Source organism: Corella eumyota, chromosome 7, assembly GCF_963082875.1.
Source record: "Corella eumyota chromosome 7, kaCorEumy4.1, whole genome shotgun sequence".
Classification (NCBI taxonomy): domain Eukaryota; kingdom Metazoa; phylum Chordata; class Ascidiacea; order Phlebobranchia; family Corellidae; genus Corella; species Corella eumyota.
This window is the reverse complement of record NC_137496.1, coordinates 1200148-1222429: the sequence shown is the minus strand read 5'-3', so window position 1 is coordinate 1222429 and position 22282 is coordinate 1200148. Positions and strand designations below refer to the sequence as shown.

General features: G+C 31.1%; 2 protein-coding genes across 2 annotated transcripts; one reads left to right on the top strand and one right to left on the bottom strand.

The window, feature by feature from the left end:
- Window positions 1-46: 46 nt before the first annotated feature.
- On the bottom strand, window positions 47-13012 carry LOC145759024 (uncharacterized). Its single transcript, XM_082572741.1, has 40 exons — window positions 12972-13012; window positions 12734-12873; window positions 11939-12068; window positions 11737-11783; window positions 11347-11625; window positions 11071-11202; window positions 10766-10901; window positions 10420-10571; window positions 10016-10203; window positions 8749-8868; window positions 8341-8436; window positions 7812-8019; window positions 7329-7528; window positions 7164-7244; window positions 6882-7089; window positions 6712-6794; window positions 6396-6541; window positions 6178-6308; window positions 5864-5994; window positions 5510-5660; window positions 5146-5321; window positions 4797-4911; window positions 4636-4727; window positions 4456-4551; window positions 4204-4308; window positions 3990-4105; window positions 3685-3841; window positions 3512-3609; window positions 3238-3415; window positions 2823-3028; window positions 2607-2691; window positions 2494-2538; window positions 2167-2312; window positions 1848-1992; window positions 1586-1698; window positions 1436-1522; window positions 1233-1346; window positions 877-967; window positions 376-509; window positions 47-132 (listed from the first exon to the last, which is right to left on the bottom strand). Exons 2-40 carry the CDS (start codon window positions 12832-12834, stop codon window positions 67-69), a joined length of 5085 nt encoding a protein of 1694 aa, XP_082428867.1. The 5' UTR covers window positions 12835-12873; window positions 12972-13012; the 3' UTR covers window positions 47-66.
- A 1915-nt stretch (window positions 13013-14927) lies between these two features.
- LOC145759390 (uncharacterized) lies at window positions 14928-21881 on the top strand. Its single transcript, XM_082573209.1, has 19 exons — window positions 14928-15046; window positions 15317-15385; window positions 15642-15794; window positions 16303-16452; window positions 16608-16768; window positions 17245-17380; window positions 17611-17743; window positions 18051-18136; window positions 18386-18509; window positions 18666-18769; window positions 18850-18880; window positions 18965-19117; window positions 19318-19460; window positions 19732-19797; window positions 19914-20040; window positions 20211-20482; window positions 20694-20860; window positions 21224-21340; window positions 21650-21881. Exons 1-19 carry the CDS (start codon window positions 14995-14997, stop codon window positions 21692-21694), a joined length of 2289 nt encoding a protein of 762 aa, XP_082429335.1. The 5' UTR covers window positions 14928-14994; the 3' UTR covers window positions 21695-21881.
- The last annotated feature ends 401 nt before the right edge of the window (window positions 21882-22282 follow it).

Sequence of the window (22282 nt, the reverse complement as noted above, 5' to 3'; positions counted from 1 at the left end):
ATGCATGTATTGTGAAGTGCGAAACATAAATAAACATAATAATACACTGTGTAATGTAACAATCTATCAACACTGTTTTTCTTCTGCCTCTACGTCATCTGTAGCGCGCTGTTCAGCCTCAATTTCCGCTTCCTATAGAAAACATTGAACATAAATTTATCAAAATCCTTAAAATCACGCGATTTAACCAAAACATATTGGTATTGGTAATTAACATTTAAAACAAAAAGACTTGACAACATCACGTTTATTTAGCAATTTAATGTATTTTTCTTGTAAGTGCTAATTATATTACAGAAGTTTTGCGTGGGCTTAAACGTATTACATGCTCGAGTAGATTCAACTTATTGTTCGAGAACTTATAAAAAAACTAACCGCAGGAATTTCTTGCTCGGCTTCGATCGTTTCTATATCTTCTTCCGTAATGACGTCATAACTTTCGAGTGTTTGAGTGACGTCATCGTTAGTGATCCTGACGTCAGCACTTTTCAGGAGAAGTTCCTTAAAAACTAATTAACAACATTTTAATTAATGTTATGTTTGTTTTGTATTTATTTATTTTAGATGCTGGATGGCGGACTTTACGGCCTAAACGATAAGTTTTTGGCATGGCAGAAGTTTGCACCATTTATAACGCTTTACTCAAGTGCGCTAAGACATGAAAAAACGGGGGGGATCGAACTCAAGACCTCATATTGTAAAACCACGTGTTTTATTTACTACCATATTATCAAAAATTATAAGAATGTCAATAGACTACAATAACAGTTTTTAGGAATACAAGATTTCGCAAAAAGTGTAACAATTCAGGAATACATTAAACAACAAATTATGACGTGAACAATAAATCATCAAGAATGATTATTACAAACATACCTTTTCCTGTGACGTCAGCACTCATTTCGCAACTTGCTGACTCGGATTTTATTTGGCAGGAATAAGTGCCAGCATCATCGGCACAAGGTTGCTTTAAAAATAATTAATTAAAGGTAAATGATTAATGCTTTTAATTAATCTCACCAAAGGTAATGGCATATACGGCCTACCAAAGGTAATAGGAATACAGTAATTTTGTATCATGATGTATTTTTACAAAAAGTGTAAGTCTATGTTTAAGCTGTAACCTTTTAACATAAAAAACAAGGCAATATTCTTTAAAAAAATAAAAATTAAAAAAAAAAAATTTGGCAGAAAAATGAATTAAAATTGTTGGGCTATTACAGCACACTTACATTAATCTTTAAAGTCGTCTTTTTGTCGCAAATCTCAGGTAAATGGCGCTCACTCTTGATTTTAATGCTGTCCTTTAACCATACAACGTCACACGAGCTTAAATCCATTGTAGTCTAGAAGAATATAGTAAAAAATGTAAATTTGTGCCTAAAAAAAATTTAAAAAAGAAATGTAAAAATCTTGAATTTAGTAAAAAACCAACCTCCGCGTAAATTACGATATCTCCGTTATCTGTGACGTCATATTCGATCCCATTCGGAATAACAATCGGCTGTGTGACGTTGGAAGACTAAAGAAGAAAACATTACAGTAAAACCTGATCAAAATTGCATTTTTGGTTTAAATATTTTACTTTTTGACCGGTCCTTTCTTCCTTCTTCTTTTTTCTCTCTTCCAATCTTTGCTTTCTCTCTTTTTCCTCTTCTTGGAACAACCCTTCAGATTTCGTAAATATCTTGTCAAACTCTGCAAATGTAAGAAAATGTGAAAAAAACGAAAACAGAACATGTAAGAATAATAATCATAGCAAACACAATACTATATAGCTAAAGCTTTTTTATATTTTTTAAATTTTACTTTAATATATATATATTTTTTTTTAATATCTGACTCACCGTCATCCATAAAGTCAAGGTTGACCTTTGTGTCGAAGGTCGTGAGAGGAGTGATGAACTCGCAGGTAAAACGACCTTCACCAAGGTCACGTGATATGGGGGTGATCACCAGGGAAACGAGGCCACTGTCAGTGTCGTTAAAACACTAAAAAAATTATCAAAATTTTTATTACAACAACTTAAAGAAATAACAACCTAAAGAAATACTTAAAATTTAACACACTTTAAATAAGAAAGTAAAACTAAGAAAGTAAATTAAATAAGAAAGTAAAACTATTTTACTTTTCTTTTTAGTATTTTATATTTATACTTTTCTTACCTTGAACTTGTTGTTATCGACTGTAATTTCTTCGTTATTGAAATACCAAATGATCTTAGCATCACTTGTAAGTTTGGATACAATGCAATACAAGCGCAGAGCATTGGAAAGAGCTTCAGCCTTCAAACCTTGCTCGAAATTAATGACTACACAAAAAAGAAAATTAATTTTATTCTTTTTGTTTAGACCTTATTACTATGTTAAGTTTATAGGTTAAAATATAGCTATAACAAATCTAACAATTTAATAACATTCTTTAAATTAACTAAATAAATCTAATCAAATATTTTACATCAAAGGACTAAAATAAGATTTCCTTTTACTTACTGTAATCTTCTGCCCTTACAGTCTTTGGTGGTGGAGGCGGTGGTTCTGTAAAATAATAAATTTTAGTATTTCACATTTGAACTAATGTTTGTAATTGGGTTTAAAGTTCTTACTGTCAACTTGAAGTTCACAAACTGTTGTGCCTCCTTCAACAACACATTTAATTGTTCCGTTATCTTCGAAAGTGGGATTAAATATCTGTTTAAGAATAAATTGCAAATTTGATCAATTTTACCTATCCAATTAATCTATATATGCTTTAACCCATTTAAGCAATGTGCTTAGGAGTAATATAAAATATTGGTAGGCCAAGCATAATGTAATTAAACCTTCAAGGTATGCAGATTTCCTACTGATACAATCTCGTATCTCTCGTCTCCTGAGTCAATCAATTCATCTCCATGATACCACTTACATGCAGGTAAGCTACCCTCAAACAAGGGTGATGGTACAGCCAAGCATTCAAACATAGCAACTGTAGCATCATGAGGCAATGCGCTGTCAGTTAAAGGCTTATCGAACTTTACTGGCAGAACTGTAAAACAAAATTAAAAATATCAAACACTGAATACAATTAATTTAAAAAACAAAAATAAATGGACCAGTATCTATTTAGAAATTTTTTTAGACACCCAATATTATAAAAGGTATTTCATCGTATAAACTGTAAAATTTGACTCTAGATTCAATATGTAATAGTATTAGTACAAGTATATATAAGTGACTAAAACATATTAGACTTACCCCCATCTACCACCAGGTTGATGGTGTACGATCCACCAAGACCACTAACGGTGTACATCGCAATATCGTCATAACTGACGTCATTAATGATCAACGAACGCCCTGCTCCTTGTGCAACAAATTCATAGCGATCATCGTCCTCTGAAGTAATCTTAACGTCATTCTTGGACCACTCGACCTTCAAGAAACAATATTAAACATTTAAATTGTTCAGTAAATGTATTAAAAATTGTGTCAAAGTTATATATAATACAGGTTTAATTTTAATTTTCACCTTAGCATTCGATTTAGATAACAGGCAATCCATGATCGCTGTCTCTCCTTTTTTGATGAACAAGTCCAACGGGAATCGGATAAAATGAACAGGACACACTAACAAATAAAATATACAGTCATGTTAAGTACTTACAACGATTTATGTAAACAGATATAGTCCATATAACTTACCACCTCCCACCACTAGATCAGCAGAGCAGGTGCAATTGTTGTACGTTGCAACACAATGTGTAACTTGCACATCTTGGATGGAACAATCGTTGATGATCAAACTTCGACGTTTTCCCACGCTTATAATGTCATATTTGCCAGTAGGTTGAACAAGAACCTATGTGAAAGACAATTATTTTTTATTTATTAACAGTTTACCTATCAAGCAATATAGTTAGAAGTTATTTTTAGGCTAATTAGTTGTTTTTCCCTTATCAAGGATAAACACATACAAATGAATAAAAAAGTATAAATGCAAAAGTTACCTCTTTAAAGTTTCCGAAGTGCCAAGACACAACAGTTCTTGGGTCCTTGACTCTGCAATGGAATGTTCCCTGGTCATTCGTAGGCGCGTAACAATCTTCTATTCTTTCAAGGAAAGCTGCAAAATACAATTTAAAGTTGGAAAGTTATACCACTTTTTCTTTAGGGCTAAACTGGGTATGAAAGTTTTTATCAAAGTTTAAGATTTAAACAAACCTTCTTTTCTCTCTTCTTCTTGACTTAACCTCAATCTTTCTAGTTCAGCTTCACGTTTAAGTCTCGCAGCTTCCAACATTGCCTCCTGACGTTCCTTAACAGCCTCTAAAATTTTATTCCAATTTTAAAATTATTTACTATGTTTTATTTACACATATATTATAATACACAATCTAAGCGTCATTTTTGAATATATAATTAGTTAAAAGTTTATTTATTTTTTTAGGATATATTCTTGTAGAAATAAATTACCCCATGGCTCTCCTGCTGTAACATATGGAGATTGCAAAGATGGAATTCCTGATCCGTATTTATTTACACAAGTGACTCGGAAGAAGTAAGTTTGGCCTAAAGAAAATTTAATAAAAATGGATAGGAGTTTTAAATGAGAAACAACAATACCACGTTTGTAAATTTAAAAAAAGTAAATACCTCGTACTAAACCATCAACGTTGTATTTTTCTTCCTTGACTTGCTCAGGTAGTTTATTGCAGGGTATCCAGAAGTCAGAGTTTTCCTTTCGTCTAAGTTAACAGTCATATTTAAATTAGACTTACTATGACCATACATTTTTTACTGTGTTAATACATTACCTCTCGACTAAGTATCCAATCAAGTCGCTGCACCTTTCTGGTTTCTTCCATTCTAAACAAACCATTTCGTCTATGACGTCAGTAAACATGACATTGGTGGGATCGCTAGGGCATTCTAGAAAAAATATATAAAAAAAAAATTTATATTAAAAATTTTAAACATTGTTCTGTAAAATTAACTAGGTAACTGTATTAATAAAGTATAGGTGAATAATGCTAAGATACTTAACATGTCTGGCACAATTACGAAAACGTAAAAAAATGGTAGGACTTTCAGTATTTTGTAAATCTCAAAAATACAAAAGTGGCTAAAAAGGTTTTAATATATTATATTAAACATTGTTCCGACCTGGGTTCTTAGCGGTCACACGTCCAGGCATATTCTTCCAAGAACCACACCCTGCCACATTACAAGCTCTCACTCTAAACTCGTACGACTGATCCTGTTTAAGTCCGTTCAAAGTAAAATGACGTTGAGCCAAGGCTTTGTTGTTTACTGGACGAAATTTTCCACCAGTTTGCCGACTAAAAATAAAAAAATTAATTCGTTGTTGTTTATAGAAAATTACATGCCTTAGTTATTACATTTCCATGAAATTTAGTATTACGAAAAGTGATATAACAACCATTTAAATATGTGATACTGATACTACGATAACCATTTAAATATGTAACATACCAACGCTTATTTATATAGAAACTATGATACTTACACTTCTAAGAAATATCCAGTAATTCTGGAACCTCCATCGCTTGATGGTTCTTCCCAGCAAACCTTGATAGATTCTTTAGTTACACAAGGTTTGCCTTTATCCTCTGCTACACGAAACATTGACTTCATTCCACCCCACCAGTTTGGAGGTCCTATAAAATTTCACAAAAAAGTTTTGTTTGTATTAAAAATCTATCACCCCTATTATTAGTATAATAAAAACTAGCACTTCTTTTTATTGTAGTTATAAAGCTTTTTATAAATATGGTTCCTAATAAGCTTAATAACAATATTGAGCTTAAATATTTTTTCTTTATTTTAACTATACACATAAAACGGGTTAAAGTGAACTTACTAATTCCATCGCTTGCTAAAACTGGCTCAGAAGGCTCACTGAATGGACTTGTACCCATTTTGTTGACGGCTCTAACACGAAACATGTAACTTTCACCTGCACTCAGTTGATTGACAGGGTATTCAGTATATCTATAACATAAAACATAATATTAATGAGTAATACCGCAAGACAAAGTATAAAAAAACGCTTAGTCTATTTGTTTTAGAGGAGCAGTAGATAAAGTTTAATAATTGATTTCAATTTATAATATTTTAAAATTTATTTGTTTAAAGTCATCTTTTAACTTTTGTAAAAAAGTTGATTTGTTTTACCTGATAGGGGCATGATTAGCCGAGAGCCAATCTTCTGTTCCCATCTCTTTGTATTCGACATAATATCGAACCTGCTCCCCACCTGACTTGCTTGGAGGAATCCATCGAATTTCAATACATTCTCTTGTAGACTATGAAAAAAATATAATTTTACCATGTATAATTGTTCAAAGAAGTTGCCAATATAAGTGATATTGATTCTATAAAAGTAGCTTTACCTTCGAGCTTTCGACATTGCTTGGTGCAGTTGGAGGTCCTCTATAAGGTCCAACAACCTCTTCTTGCTGAACCTCAGTTTCTTTAAACTGAAGATCACACTCAGTTTGCTCCTGGCTTTGTTCTGGAGATTCTTGTTCTTTAACTTCTATATATTTATAATATTAATTTTTATTAAACCAAAATTAGATTTATTAGTTTAAAACATTATAGAGATGCAGGCTTTATTTTTAAATATACAAAAAAAGAAGCAAACTATTAATTCATGAGTCATTTACATTTGGATTGCTATTTTTATATTTTAATGTAAATTACAACCTTTTGTTGCGGTGACAATGATCGAATCTGTTACGTCACTCGGTTCGCTGCATCCAGCTGCATTCACGGTAAGTACACGGAATCTAACATAAACAAAATATACAACTTTAAGCACAAGAAATGCTTTTAAATGTGCTATAGCATTGTGAAGAAATATAATTTTAACATACTTGTATGCACATCCTTCTACCAATCCCATAACAGGGTAGGGATCACTTGTTTTAAGCGGTTCGTTCGTGGCAGGTTTCCATTCGTTTGAATCGACTTCGCTGTACTCGATAACAAAACCATCGATATTATCACCTTCTGGAGCGACCCAACTAACACATACACAGTCGCCAGTTGGCGCCAAAGTGCCAACAACATTGGTCGGAATATCTGGATAGAATGATTTCATTTTTGAATAAACTCTGCACAAATTTATAATATTATTATATTGAAAGTAAGCCTACCTGGAAGATCTAAATCGTCTTCTTCTTCAACAAAAATGTCATCCGTCTCTGGAGGAACTAAACTCTCAGGGTCACTTAATTCTAGAATATCAACAATAAATAAGTCAATGAGGTCAATAAATTACAAAATACTTAACTTAATTTATAAATTGTTAAATATCTTACCAATATCCAATCTTGGCGATCCTGGTTCTCTAATTGCAACGGGGCCAATGGGAAGCGACGCGGGTCCCCTACCCCAGCGGGTGATGCTCCTTACACGAAAAAAATAAACAGTGCCCTCAGTCAAGTTGGTCACGTGATGTTGGGATAGTTTTACCAAACGTTTGGTTGCAACCTTCCACATGCTGGACCCTGCCTCCGCACTGTTATAAAACATTAAAATATGCATTTATTTTGGTAAGAATATTATTGCAGATCAAGGGTTAGGTGACTTTGAAAAACGAAATAAAAAAAAAATTTATAAAATAAATTACAATTTTTAATTTTTGAATAGTAGGTTATAGTAATAACTGTTTTATATAAGGATTTCTACTAATGTAAACAACCGTTAAAAAACTTGTAACAGCCGTTAATGCCTTTAAAAAAACCTTTGCAAAGAAATTTGTAGACCGAAAAAATTACTTTATTTATTATACTGATACTTACATTTCAATGATATATCCAACCATTGGCGATCCTCCAAAATGGCCAATATAGCCTGGTGGTTTCCATGTTAGGTTTACGCTGTCTTTAGTCACCGCGTTGTACACCAAACACGAAGGTGCTGATGGTGGCGAGTTGACACCATCAACTGCCACAAATGACTTGGTTGTCGAAGCGCCGATGGAGTTGTAAGCTCGGCATACATATTCACCTATGGTGTTATAAACGTAATTATTAAAAAAGTTTTTAGAAATAAAGAATAAAAAATAAAAAAGGATTTGAGTAAAAGTATACAGGAAAGTTTTTTTAGTAGTTTTTTATATTAAAAGAAGTATTTATAAATATTTTAAAGCAGAAATATTTAAAAAAGTGGATTAAATACTAAATGTTTAACTAAAAAGTAAATGAAAAAGTATTTAAAGTATTCCATATATAACAAGTATTTAAAAGAGTTCTGCGACAGTAAAGGTATCAAACTAAAAGTATTATTAAATAAAAAATCATTTTGAATTTGTTTTGCTTTATCATTCACCTTCATCATCAGTAAAAGCTTTGAGAATCGTCAAAGAAGCAATCCTGCCATTTAAATCAGTTTGAACGTGGTTTTTTCTCGTATCAACATTGCGACCTTAAAGTAACAAGGGCAATTAAAATAAACCCTATGCAAAGCGCACGACGTTTTTCGGCGCCCATTTTAAATGTAAATAATAAAATAATTTGCTAAAGAGTTAACATACATAAAACATCAGACAGTCTTTGATTAACTATAATTACCAACAGAAATAGATTAGAATACGTTGTTTTATTGTTAGCAAAGTAAATTAAGACAGATTTTGTTGCTAATTAGTATATAAAAATGTCACCAAAATCTATTTTTAGTTGGAATTAAAAACTTTTTAAAAATTGACCTTAAGAAATTGTTTATTTTATTGATGCTTACCGTTTAGAGTCCAAAACACTTCCGGGGTCGGTTTACCTTCCACCTCACACGTCATCACGATTGCGTCACCTTCCTTTACTCTACGTGAGATAGGGAGAGCACACAGAAAATGAGGATAACCTGGATTGGATGAAGTTTAATTTTAAGATTCAGAGTAACAAAAATTTAAAGTCTACTTGATACAAGTGGCAAATCAAACTAAAGTATTTTCTTTTAAGGTACTTTGATGAAAAAATTGTTATAGTTTACTAAATACTGCTAGAAGCAAATAAATGTGTCTTCAGACCTTACTATCCAGGCTTACTAGGCTCAATACCTATACTGAATACTGCTGTTTTTCCTAATAAAAGTCGAATTTACAAAGCTTCTGTTTGGATGATAATTGGCCCTAAACCTCGATCAAAATCAAACATAAAAACTTTATTTCAAAAAACATTCTAAAATTAGAACAGTATTACTTTTCCTCAAACAATAATATAAAATAGTTTTGTATCTGATTAGGCATAATAGAATAATCAAGTCCCAGTTGTGACATCATTTGACCCAATTGTTTCTTTATGGATGACATTTTCCGTCCTCGCTGATTTAACCATCGTCTCCTCAACTTTCATAAACTTTTTATCAACCGGTGGTCCGGGAATCTTAAACTCGAGAACGCTTTCGAACTTTCCACTTCCGTTTGTTGTTTCGTCACAAGTCTTAGCGGACACTACTTGTGACGTAAGCACTTCCGGACTGGCGGGAGTTTCAGTGGCTGTGATTGGCCCAAGCGTAAGAGAGTTTCTCCTTTCTTCGCTGGCTATTAACTTGGTGGCTAAAAACATGAAAAAGATTTAAATAAATTTTAAATCTTTGAACCAAGATTTAAATCATAAAAGTATAGAAATGGTATTTTAAATCTTATGAAATTAAAATGTTGAACAAAAGCTTACCTATAAAACTATGTAGAGCTTAGATGAAGTAGTGAAAATGGTGATGGTGATAATGCTGATGATGTTGATGCATGTATTGCTTAATAGATGATTTTAAATATAACACCATATTTAAAAAAGCATGCTTTGTTCTACCTTTCTTCTCTTAAATTCTACTCTTTTGAAAGTAAATTACATCTTGCCAACTTGGACAAAATCGTTTCCCTTACTTGCTATTTTTGCTTTACTAAACTACTTAATAACTAACTTTCGATACCAAACATTTAGTAAAAATATATGGCAAATACATGATAAAAATGTGTAGCATAATAAGTTGACATAAACTCTTAACCTACCTGGTACGTTAAGCTTCTCCACGTCAGGATAATCTGATGGTTTACGAAGATTGTACCCACTTTTGATATCATAATACCCAGATTTCCCATCGTCGTATCTTCTAACAAGAAGCGTTGCGTAACTTGAAATTTCGCCCTTGTAATTTTGTGCTGAAATTCTGTATGTTCCTGAGTCGTCTAAGTCGGATCTAAATATAAAAATAACTACGTTATGTATGGGTTACTTGACCCAAAGTGTAAAAAGACTAAAAATGGTTGTAAAAAAGATAATAAGAAATGTAAAAACGCTATAAATAGTATTTGAAAAAGTAGAAAAAGAGTGTTAATAGGCCTGACAAAAAAACATAAATTTCGTACTAAGGAGGTATGCATTTATATAAATAGGATTTTTAATGACAACTTACTGTAGAATCTCCAAAGAATGAACACCGTAGTTGCTCGCCATCTTGTATTTTCCTGCCGGTGCCAATTGTGGTTCTATGGGAACCAGGTTGTGGTACCAGGTGATCCGGGGGGGAGGCGAGCCTTTGATGGTGCAAGTAAACTTAACATACATCTAAAAATCATTAAATTATTTTTAAAGTTAATTTTGAAGCACTTTATTAAAAATATCTTTAGATAGTTAACTTGCAAACAAGTATGACCTACTACTAGTCGGTAGATACAATTAATTTTGATATATTTTGGCTTTGCACAGGTTAATATAGGTCATAACTTATTTGTAAATTTCAATTAATTTGTTTAAATCACCTTCTCCCAAATCACGTGAGATCGCAACTTCATCTCAAACATTGGAGCTCGGTCCAATCTCTCTCTGTTCCGACTTCTTACTTCCGCAATTCCGTCGTATCCGTCATCCATTAATGCTCCGCCACGAGTCCGCATCCTTAAAAATACAAATTACTTCAACAAAGTATTAAGCAAAGTTTTTTGAAAATTTTATTTATAAAATATAAGCAAAATATAAGCAATTGAAAGTTCCTTTACTTTACAAATATTTATAAAATCTTTGAATATTTTATATACAATAAGTGGGCATGATAAATATCACAAACTTGTATTTTTTGTTTTTTATTTCTTGAAGCTCTTCGTCTTCTTCCATTGGAAAGGCGTTTCGCTTTGTGACGTAAGAATTAATCTCTTTAATTGCGTCGTCCTCCTCCTGGAGAGGATAATCTTCAAACTCTCTAGAAATAAAAAATTGTAAATAAAAAATTTTATTAACAGTTTGAAATAGTAAAAAAATATTAGAACAACGAAGGTTAAAAACAGAGTTTACTTTACTTTATCTCAGTAAAAATACTAAATTTACTTTTAATACTAAAACATACTTTTTAGTAACAGGCATGACGTAGCTTGTATCCTCGTTATCTTCGTGCAAGTATTTATTATATTGTGACGTCATAAACGGTGTAAGTGGTTTGACCAATGGGCTTTCTTCCTCCATGTAGTGACGACTTGATACCGCTGCTTGCCTCATTTCTTTATTGTTGGAGAATTCTTTGTTTTGTGATTGTGACGTCATATTGGAAGGCGACTGACCTCTACGCCCGAGAAGCTGATCCGAGAATTCTAGAGCTTGGCAAGCCTGGTTGCTTAAATTGGATCTTCTAAATACAGATTATTATAAAAGAATAAAATCTTCTCCCAATAAAGTAACTGGGATAAACATGGCATAACAATCTAATTTGTTAAGGTTAACATCTGTAAACATTACTAACCTTGAATAAGATCTTTCTTCGTCCCATGCACTAGTTGGACTGGCCTTCTAAAAAATGTAAAAATATTAAGGTAAATTTTATATAAGTGCTACTTTATAGATCCTACAAACTTAACTGAAGCTTTTTTGCTTATAGAAGTACATGTAAGTTAGTTAAACCCACAATAAGTTTATGTGGAAATTTAATCGATAACGTGACCAACCTGGTAACGACGATGTTGTTGATGGGACTCCAATGGTGAATAACTTCGTCGTGGCAACCTACCAAGCTTGGGAAGCTGCAGTGGTGAGCTCACCTGCGACATCACGCGGTCACCGTCATCATCGCCATACCTTTAAACAAGTACAACAATAATTTAACAATGTCTAATGACTTGTGATTAAGATAGAGAAAGATATATTAATGCTTTTAAGACGATATTAACTAAATAATAAGTTAACAAAAAAATATTGAAAATATCACTTTAAAAAGGAATATAACTAACAAATTAAATTTATTAACAGTTATTTGTAATCTAAATGAAATTTATATATATGGGATAACAATTGTGCCTATTTCAAATGTCTTTAAAACTCCACTAGTAGTATTATGCTAAGGTGGCAATTAATAAAGGATTAGCTTCACTAATGCGTGCACCATCCTTTTATCATCCATACAATCGAACATAATTCCTTCCGCAACAAAACACAATTAACAAATATGACGTCATAATATTAGTTAGTTTGCAAATCTATGATTAGCAACTGTTTAGCAAATTATATAAATATGATTGAGATTAAACAAACAATTTTTGATGCAAAACAGATCGATTTGCAGATTATACAATTTTACATCAAGAATCAGTAATTGTGTACAAGGCCTTAGAAAAGCCGTATAGTTAAGAATATACTGTTTTAAAAAATACCCTTAAATATTATAGTTGTTAAGTTTTAAGTAGATTTCAGTAATTAGATTAAACAGTGACAGTAGATGTGGCTTTTATAATTTTTTATCTTACCTTCGTCGTCGAGCAAAATCTCTTGAAGAGTCGCTTCTGACACTGAACGAATATTCCGGATTTTCGACTTCCCGGCGGGAGTTGTTATTTTCCACCGGCATTGTTAAACGTAGTCAGGTTTTTATATGAAAAGACTTAACCTGAAAAAATGCAACAAACTTTGCGTTAGAGATACGACTACTAAATGTACTAAATGGTTATTAGATTTATATACTATTTATAAAGCAATATGCTATACCTATCCTGACAGCGTTAGTTTGAAGCAACCTTATTCTAATACAAGAAATATGAAAATTAAACCCTAACTTCAGTTTCACGATTGGTTAAGGTGATATTATGACGTCATTGTCGCGGTTTAAGCGTGTCAACAGCTGTACTAGAGTGACGTCATCGCATAAACTTGATTTGTGCTGTAATAATCAATTAGAAAGCGATGTAAGTTAATTAGGATCGGACGAACGCGCCAGAATTTTAAGTACTAACTCCTCAACCCCTATATTTAAGTTTATTAATTCATAGGCGTCTAACCTTATAACATTTAAACACATTTAATATCCGTAAAATGCTACTAATATGTGACTGTGCTAGTTTCATTAAAATATTATGCAAGCAAAGTCTGGATATTGTCACATTTTCTTAATCGCTTTTCGCAATGCATAGAAAACGTTATCAGATGCGGTTGTGCAACATTTAAAAGTGCATTTAAACTCTATACAATAACACATTATTGTAATAATTCAAACGAATATTTATTTTATTTAATTTCGATTTTCAATATCCAATTTAACGCAACGTTTTACACCGTTTTAATTTGAATGCATGAGGTAATCATATGAAGTGATATCGTAAATGACAGCTGTTGGTTTAAATATAGACAAGAGAAATAATAGAATGTTACTTCAAGTCGTATAACAGGGTAATACTAAAGCTTCATTCGATTACATGAATTTAAAAACATAAATAAATTTAATATTAAATATAAAATATAATTTTATAAATCTGCAAACACATTACAAACAACTTAAGTTTTTCCCAACATTTATAATATTTTCAAAGTAAATTAAATAAGTATTTAGGCATAAATAAGACAATAGAAACATTGTGTTATCTACTTAAAACAATCACACATCATTGTTAAACTATTGTTAACATATTTGCATCGCACACCATTGTTTAACCATTGTTAAACCATTGTTATAATTTTTAAACCATTGTTAACGTATTTAAATCACTTGTTTTGCATATACCACCCTAGAATACGTAATATGATATCACAAATGTTCTTATCATCCCTTTAACGTAGTTGTTGTTAAATTAATCACAAACAAAATTATCAAACAAACAACTTAGACGTAGTTATTAAAAACAAAAATTAAAAATTTATTTAAAGTAACAAAAAAAGTGCGAAAAATAATTAAATTTTGTTATTCTATTTAAAGTATATATTCTTATTAGGAATTGAATTTTAAACAACATATCCTTAAAACGTCAAAAATAGCGAAGGTAAACAGGGTTTAGATATTACGCATTTTTGTGACATCACAAACAATTAAATCATCAGCATTCTTACGTCACAGTTTCTGGTTATCATTTAACCTACGTTACAAGTATGACTAAACAGTTAAAATTAAAACGTGTATCTTGAAATTTAAATATAAACTTATCCTAAATTGCACAAAATAGAAAATTAATTTACTTTGATAATCAAACAATCCATATATGAATTTAATAGGTTAATTACATTCGTATATTAATTTGCCTAAATGGGAATTCATTTTAAAAAATAATAAAAAAATTAAACGAAAAAAAAACCAAAATTAATTCAAGGAAAAATAAAAATTAACTTTAAAAAAATCTATTTTAAGGCATGTTTTAAAATACAAAATTTTTTATAAATTGTTGTGATCAAAAATAGTGTAATTTCAATAAACATTTTAAACCAAATTAAAAAATTTTGCAAAATGGTTTAAAATGGTTTTAATTTAAACAACATAACAACTTTGGTAACCTACATATGACCTAAATGTATGTTTAATTCTGTATTGCAATTTTATTTATACAATTAGAAAGCAGTGTAGGGCAATGAATAACTTTTAGTTGCAACGTCACACTTCCTAATAAGAATAATCATCGAAGAGATACATTGTTCTACATAAAGGACTTCCGAAGCCACCTTTACTCATTTAAGAGTTTGAACAATTTTGTGCATACAAGACAAAAACTTGAAAAAACTTTAAGGGAAATAGGACTTTATTATTAAAATGAAGACGGTTCTTATTCTTTTAGTTTGTGTTATATGCAAACTTGCAAATGGTAAGCAAATGAAATGACAACAAAATAAGTCTATTAGAAAAAAAATATTTCATTTAAAATAATTTATTATTGGCAATTCAAGATTAGATATCTATTTGCAAATTAATAAAATAAAATATTATGTAATTATTTATACAGCCTTAAAATAAAAACTTTTTAAATAAAAAATATATATAAAATAAAATAATTCATTTATACTATTCAATAAACCTTTAAAAAAATGCAGCTAGTAAATAATAATTTAATAATGTCATTACGTTATTAATTTAGGCTCGACATTGGTTGTTGATCCAAATGAAAATGTTGATCCTTACAAAGATGAAACAACTGGAGGCAGTCGTAAGTTTTTATTAAATTTTAGCTTAACGTATTTATGTAAATTAACAAATATTTTTAATACAGATATTGGTTTTGAAAAATGGTTAATTTGAATAAAGTATAAAATATTGCCAAATTAATATAACAAAATATATCTAGAAAATTATTTGTATTAGCTAACGCTACTATCAAAATGAAGTAAAAAAACATAAATTAATTTTTTTTTATATTGTCCATCTTTGTCTTGCATATTTAATAACAAACCCTTTATTTAAAGGAACGCAACGAACAACATTCCCAAGTCATTGTCCAGAGCAGGAGTGCATGAGAGAATGTCCTTTATTCGGTCATGTTGTCAAGGACGACGGGTGCCCGGACTGTACAACTTGTATCAAATCTGGAATGTTTGGGGACATTATTATTGACTCAGGTAGTTGACCATACGCTGTTTAATTTAAAAGTTTTATAGACTCGGTAACATATTTGTTCGGTTACGCTTAAGAAATGAGTCTTCAATTTGCTTTGAATTGTATGGCAAAGTAAAGTCAATCAATATAAGATTTAGAAAAAGTGTACGCACTAAGAAAGTGTAATAAAAACAACTTTTTTCCAAGTGACGTTATTATGCGACATAGTTTGTAAAGGAAAGCTTTAGTTTGTAAAGGAAAGCTTTGTATTCGTCATTCATTGAATAGATTCTAACAGTATGATTTCATTCTAGATATAGTTATACGCAATTAATAATCCAATACGTTGAAACAACAACAAAATGTTTTAAACATACATGTATATTTGTTTTTTTTATTGTATGCTATTTATTGGATAAGTTTTAAACTTCCTTTTACATTTAAAAAAATATTAACTCCCTATGTAAAAAGTAATTTAATATTTCGTTGATGTTAATTTTTGACCAACCCTTTTAAATGCTTTACTTTTAGATGAAGACTACTACATGCTACTGGAGAAATTTGGTTTTGTTTGTGAAGATAACGATAAGGAACAAAGAGGAGCTATCAGTAATCGTGATTTAAAATGGCCCAGCGTAAATGGAAGAGTTCAAGTTCCTTACACCTTTGATGGTTCAGTTGGTAAGTGTGTCACATTTAAAAAAGTCACTCAGACCCTGATAATTATTAAAATTGTAAATACAAATATAGGAGGGTAATAAAAACCAAGCTAACTTTTCTATTTGCTCAACCACAATTTGATTTTGTTTGATTTTATAATAAAATTTATTAAACAGATTCACGAGCACAAAGTCTCATCAGACAACATCTCGATCTATATCGTCAAAGAACTTGTATTGAGATGGTTCCTTACAGCGGACAAAGAGATTACGTTGAGATCCAAGGCGGACAGACTGGATGTAGTTCGTACATCGGTAGAATTGGATCAAAACAAACGGTAAGCATGTAAGAGCAATATGTGAGTTCACGTGATAAATTACCAGAACATATAGCTTCCAAAAATACTTACCAGAACATATAGCTTCCAAAAATACTTACCAAAACATATAGCTTCCAAAAATACTTACCAAAACATATAGCTTCCAAAAATAAAAGATTTGATAGATATAGAAAAGTGGTGCAGACCAGCAATATAATTAGATTGTATTAAATGGGTAAGAACATTTCTGATAAAAACTTGAGATGCTATCCACGGGGTATTCACCTTACTAAGTACTGTCTTAGGTGCAAAGTAAAAAAGGGCAAAGGAAAAATCTTAAGAATGCAATAATTTTTTTGTTACATACTTAAAGTTAATACCTACAGGGTATCTAACTTACTGGAAGCCTGTCCTAAAGGTGTTATGGTGTAGAAAGAGGCTTCATAGTATTTGTCTCAAGAGTATTTAATTTAAACTTAACATATTATTACTAGATCACTTTGGGCAACGGATGTTTATCGCCAGGAACGATTCAACACGAATTTATGCACGCACTTGGGTTCTGGCATGAGCAAAGTAGAAGCGATCGAGATCAACATGTTAACATTATCTGGGAGAACATTGAACAGCGTAAGAACTATTTTAAATAAAAACTTAGCCAAAATACAGCTATCTAATATATATATTTAAGTTGTACTGGGTTAAGAAAAGTAATTATAAATATTTTTGCGTCTACAAAAAGCCTGAGCCGAACTCTTGATGGCGTCATTACGTTGTACGCGATTTTTTATTGTGTAGGAAAAAAAACTAAACATTTAAAACTTGAGGTCGCATTTTAAAGCCCTTTTTCTTTTTTTTAGGGGCACAAAACAACTTTAAATTGCAAACTGGGGATCTTTTGTTCGGTGTTCCGTACGACACAGGCTCTGTTATGCATTACGGAGGTTTCGCTTTCAGCATCGATTATGGGAACAAGCCAACAATAACAGACAAGTAAGCGCAATGTTAACAAAAATTTATACAAAAAGGGCTTTATGTATATATCATATATGTATTATATATGTACATAAAATAAGTCCAACTTATATGCCTTAAAAATTTATAAAACTGCCGTTTGTGGTGCGCGCTTAATTTATCGCAGGCAAATTTTAGTTTGAAGTTGCAACCAAATTACAAAAATTGAAATTTCGCCCGTAAGAATGGGTGTGGACTAGTTTAGGAATAAACGGATGTAATATAGATGGTTTTTATGGAATAAAAAGACAATTTTTTATTAAAACTTATTTTTAACTTTTAAAAGAAATGGAGTCCCCATTGAAGCGCAAAGAAATGGACTCTCAGAAAACGATATTGCTCAACTAAATGCCCATTATTGCTCAGGAAGTCGTAAGTGAAAGCGAAAAATTTTTAAAACAACTATCCAACCTAATCCACTAAAAATATTATTAGGTTGCTGATAGAACTGCATGCAGTGAAAAATTATAGAACAATATTTATACCTAAATTATAGCCTTTAAAACAAAAACTTGTATTTTTAACAATAAGGTAAAAGATGTTGCGACTATATTACTGTTAAAATGAAGCATGTAAGGTTGAACTACATTGTTATAATTAAATCACAATAAATGTTTACAGAAGCAACAACAACCACCACGGTCCCTACCACGACAACTACAACAAGAGCCACAACCACTACTACAACAAGCGGTGGAAATGGAGGAAATGGAGGGAATGGAGGAGAATGCAAAGATGACAACGAGTAAGAACAAAGCATCTCGCGCACTTTTAAATCCAGTTGTTTACTTATTATAAAAAAGCTATAAAAACTGTAATTATATTTGGTGTAGTGTCAAATTATTTAAACAAATGCAACACTGTTTTAAAACATTTTTTTCAACCCCTTTATTATTGTTAGATATTGCGAATACTGGGCCGGACAGAACCATTGTTCCAACCCGCAGTTTGTGGCGTTTTTGGAAAAGAATTGCCGTCGCTCTTGCAAGATATGCACAGTGACAAGTAGGTTTAAAAGCACATTTTGCAACATGTATAACCTAAACTCTATTTATGTTTTAACAAACTTATTTTTACTGTTTCAGGTGTAACACAATGCGAAGATGTTTACCAAGAGTAAGTTTAACTTCAATTAATTTGTTCTTTACTTATTTAAATAAAAGAGTTTTGTTAAATGGTAAATGTTGATGCTTTTATTAGAAACTGTCCAATTTGGCAAGAAATGAATTTCTGTAATGAGAAATATGTCGACTTTATGAGAGTTCAATGCAAACGAAGTTGCGGTCTCTGTCCAGGTCAGGTCACAACAACGACTACTGTGGGGCCGGTAGTGTGCAAAAACGACAAAGACAGGTAAGAATTCACATAAAATTTATACTTTATAGTCTTTAAAAAAAGTTTTAAAGTATAAATAATAGAAAAATCGTACCACTCAACCTGTTACAAAGTTCAATAATACAAAGTTGAATCACCTTTACATGAAAGACATATTGTAATATTAACTTTATTAATTTTTTTTAATGCTGTCTTTTAAATCTTGTTGTGTATTATAGTTGTGAGGCATGGAAAGCCCGAGGTTTTTGCACAAAAGACTACGTTCAATACATGAACAAATACTGCCAACTAAGCTGTGGTACTTGTGGTGGAGGCGCTACAACTCAACCTACAACAACAACTCAAGTCAGCACCAGCGGAGGTAAAACAAAACTTGTAAAAAATAAACAAATCAAACAAATATATCAGGTTTAATGCCTTATTAGTCTTTCTTAAGTCCGGCGTTTAAAGGTAGCTTAAATACGTTATAACAGCACATACTCTTCCCTTAAAAAATAATCAATCTTATCATTCTAAGGTAATATAAAAATCTAATCACGATGTTTCAAATACCTTTTCTGCCTATATAGAAATAAAGAGTATATGACAAAATTTTTTCGCATAAAGTAATACTTTATTTTTTGATATTTTAGTGACATATTCTGGAAGCTGCGGAGTGCCATCTGTTTCGTTGCGATTTAGCCACAGAATCATTGGAGGTGATTAATTTAAAAATATCTAAAATTTGATCTAAAGATTGTTTCAAAATCATTACTCTTGCTAATGTATTACTTGTTTTTATTTCTGTGTTTTAAACTTTTTAAATTGTTTAAAGGTGTAACTGCAAAACGCGGTTCTATTCCATGGATGGTAAGTTTGAGGAATGAGAACAACCTGGACATCTGTGGGGCCACTTTGATAAGCAATGAATTTCTTGTAACAGCGGCACATTGTTTTAATGGGTGAATCATTGATACACCAAACTAAAAGTTGTTGTTTGACCTATTTATAAGTGAAACCTTTCAACTAGCATACAATATACCTTTAATCATATTTTAATATTTGAAAATTTTTAACATTTATATGCTAGTATATATGTAAAGACATCTTAATTGTATGATTTTTTATACAGAAACTTGAACCCCAATCCTTCAAGATATTTCGCCTTTTTGGGCAAACATCGACGTAGTACCACCGATGCCAGCGAGCTTAGAGTGGAGTTCGCAGAGATTAAGGTGTACGAGGACTACAACCATCAAACTAGCGAACATGACATCGCTCTTATCAGGCTTACAAATCCGGTCACTTTCACAGACTACATTCGACCAGTTTGCCTTCCAAGTAACGGCCAAGCTTTAAACAGAGGCACTGTAGCTCTTGTATCAGGCTGGGGTAATACCCAAAGTAAGTATTTATCAATCAAAATTACATATCAATATTATTAAGCCATTTTTGCTTAACCTATTTATAAGACATTGTATAACATTTCTTGATGTAAAATGTTGTTTCTTTATGTGAAATGTATAAAATGTTGTACAACATTTTAACATAATAGATTTAGGGACATTTTAACAGAAGATTTTTCAATAATAAACCATATTTTATTTACAAACAGCCGGACAGGCTTTTGTTGCAAGTGAAGAGCTGCAACAAGTTGATGTCGTTATTCAAAGCAACAGCGATTGTAACAACTGGTTGGCACTGGAAACTGGAAGAGACTACGAAGTGACGGACGACATGGTGTGCGCTGGTTATCAACAAGGACAAAAAGATTCTTGCCAAGTAAGAAATCAACAAATTATCTTAAAATTTAATTGCAAAAATTGTCAAACAAACGATATGTAAAATTTATATAAATTTTGCTTAACATGCCAATGGAGTTGTTGATATTGTTAAGCTATAACTAAAAACCACATGGCTACACTGATAAAGCTCTATGATAACCAAAACAATAATTTAAAAACAAATAATTCTAATAAATCCATCTCTAAATAATTAAGTTACACAACTGATGCAAAACACAAAAACCCTAAAGTTTTAACCCGTGACCGAACAAAAATTCAACCAAACAAAAAAAATTCAACCAAACAAAAAAAAATTCAACCAAACAAAAATTTACAACCAAAAAATTTGTGTTTTTTCAAGGGTGATTCTGGTGGTCCGTTGGTTATTGAGAACAACCAAAACCAATTTGTCTTGGTTGGAATTGTATCGTGGGGTTACCAATGCGCTGAAGTCAACAAGCCAGGAGTGTATCAAAGGGTAAGTAGAGCATAAAGAATACTGAATTAAATGATAATAGAAAGAAAATAGAATAAATCACGTGGATGGAATAAAACAAATGAATTAGGGTTTAATTAATTTGATCCATTTTATTAATTTAATTAGCTTGGTCTATTTTATTCTATATATTTTATGGGTTCCATGTTAAAACGGGAATTCACAAATATATTATTTTTAAATGGAATAGAAACTTTTGTAAAAAAATTAATTTTTAATTTACAGACATACATAATTGCAAATTAGATTTAATTATTTTAAGTCTGTTAATTTTATTTTAATCATTTTCAGGTAACGGAGAAAAGGCAATGGATCTACAATAACTCTGGAGTTTAAATTCACTTAACAAAAAACGAAGTAATCTTAAAGTATAATGACGTCACAAGAATATATATCATCTTTTTTCTACGTCATTATCCCATTATAACTTGCACTTATATTTAAACATTTAAAAAAAAACATTTGACTTAAAAAATGTTTTCTCCATATTTGTACAAACTCAAAGCGCTTCAATTTTTTTTAAATTGCCACTGTAATGTACTATACCTTGTTATGGTACGTGTAAATAAAATAATCTATTATAATATCAAGTGTAAAACTTGTATATCTAAATGTGATAAACACCTTACAACTAAATGTGTGAAAAATTCTACCCATCAAATGATAAAACAAAAATTAGCTGCAACATTGTTAAAAGTATATCGAACATTAGATCGACCTTACTAAAAAAAACTTTTACCCCATCATTATTATAAAAATATAAGTTACAACTTAATCATAACAAACAACAGCACATACGCGAAAGTTGTTGATAATAAACATAAACAGAGAAAGTAATATCAAGGTGAGAATGTAAACTAAGTGCGAAAATCGTCGCCGCGCCGTACTAATTAGCAACTAATTAGCTTGCTTCCTATGTTGCCG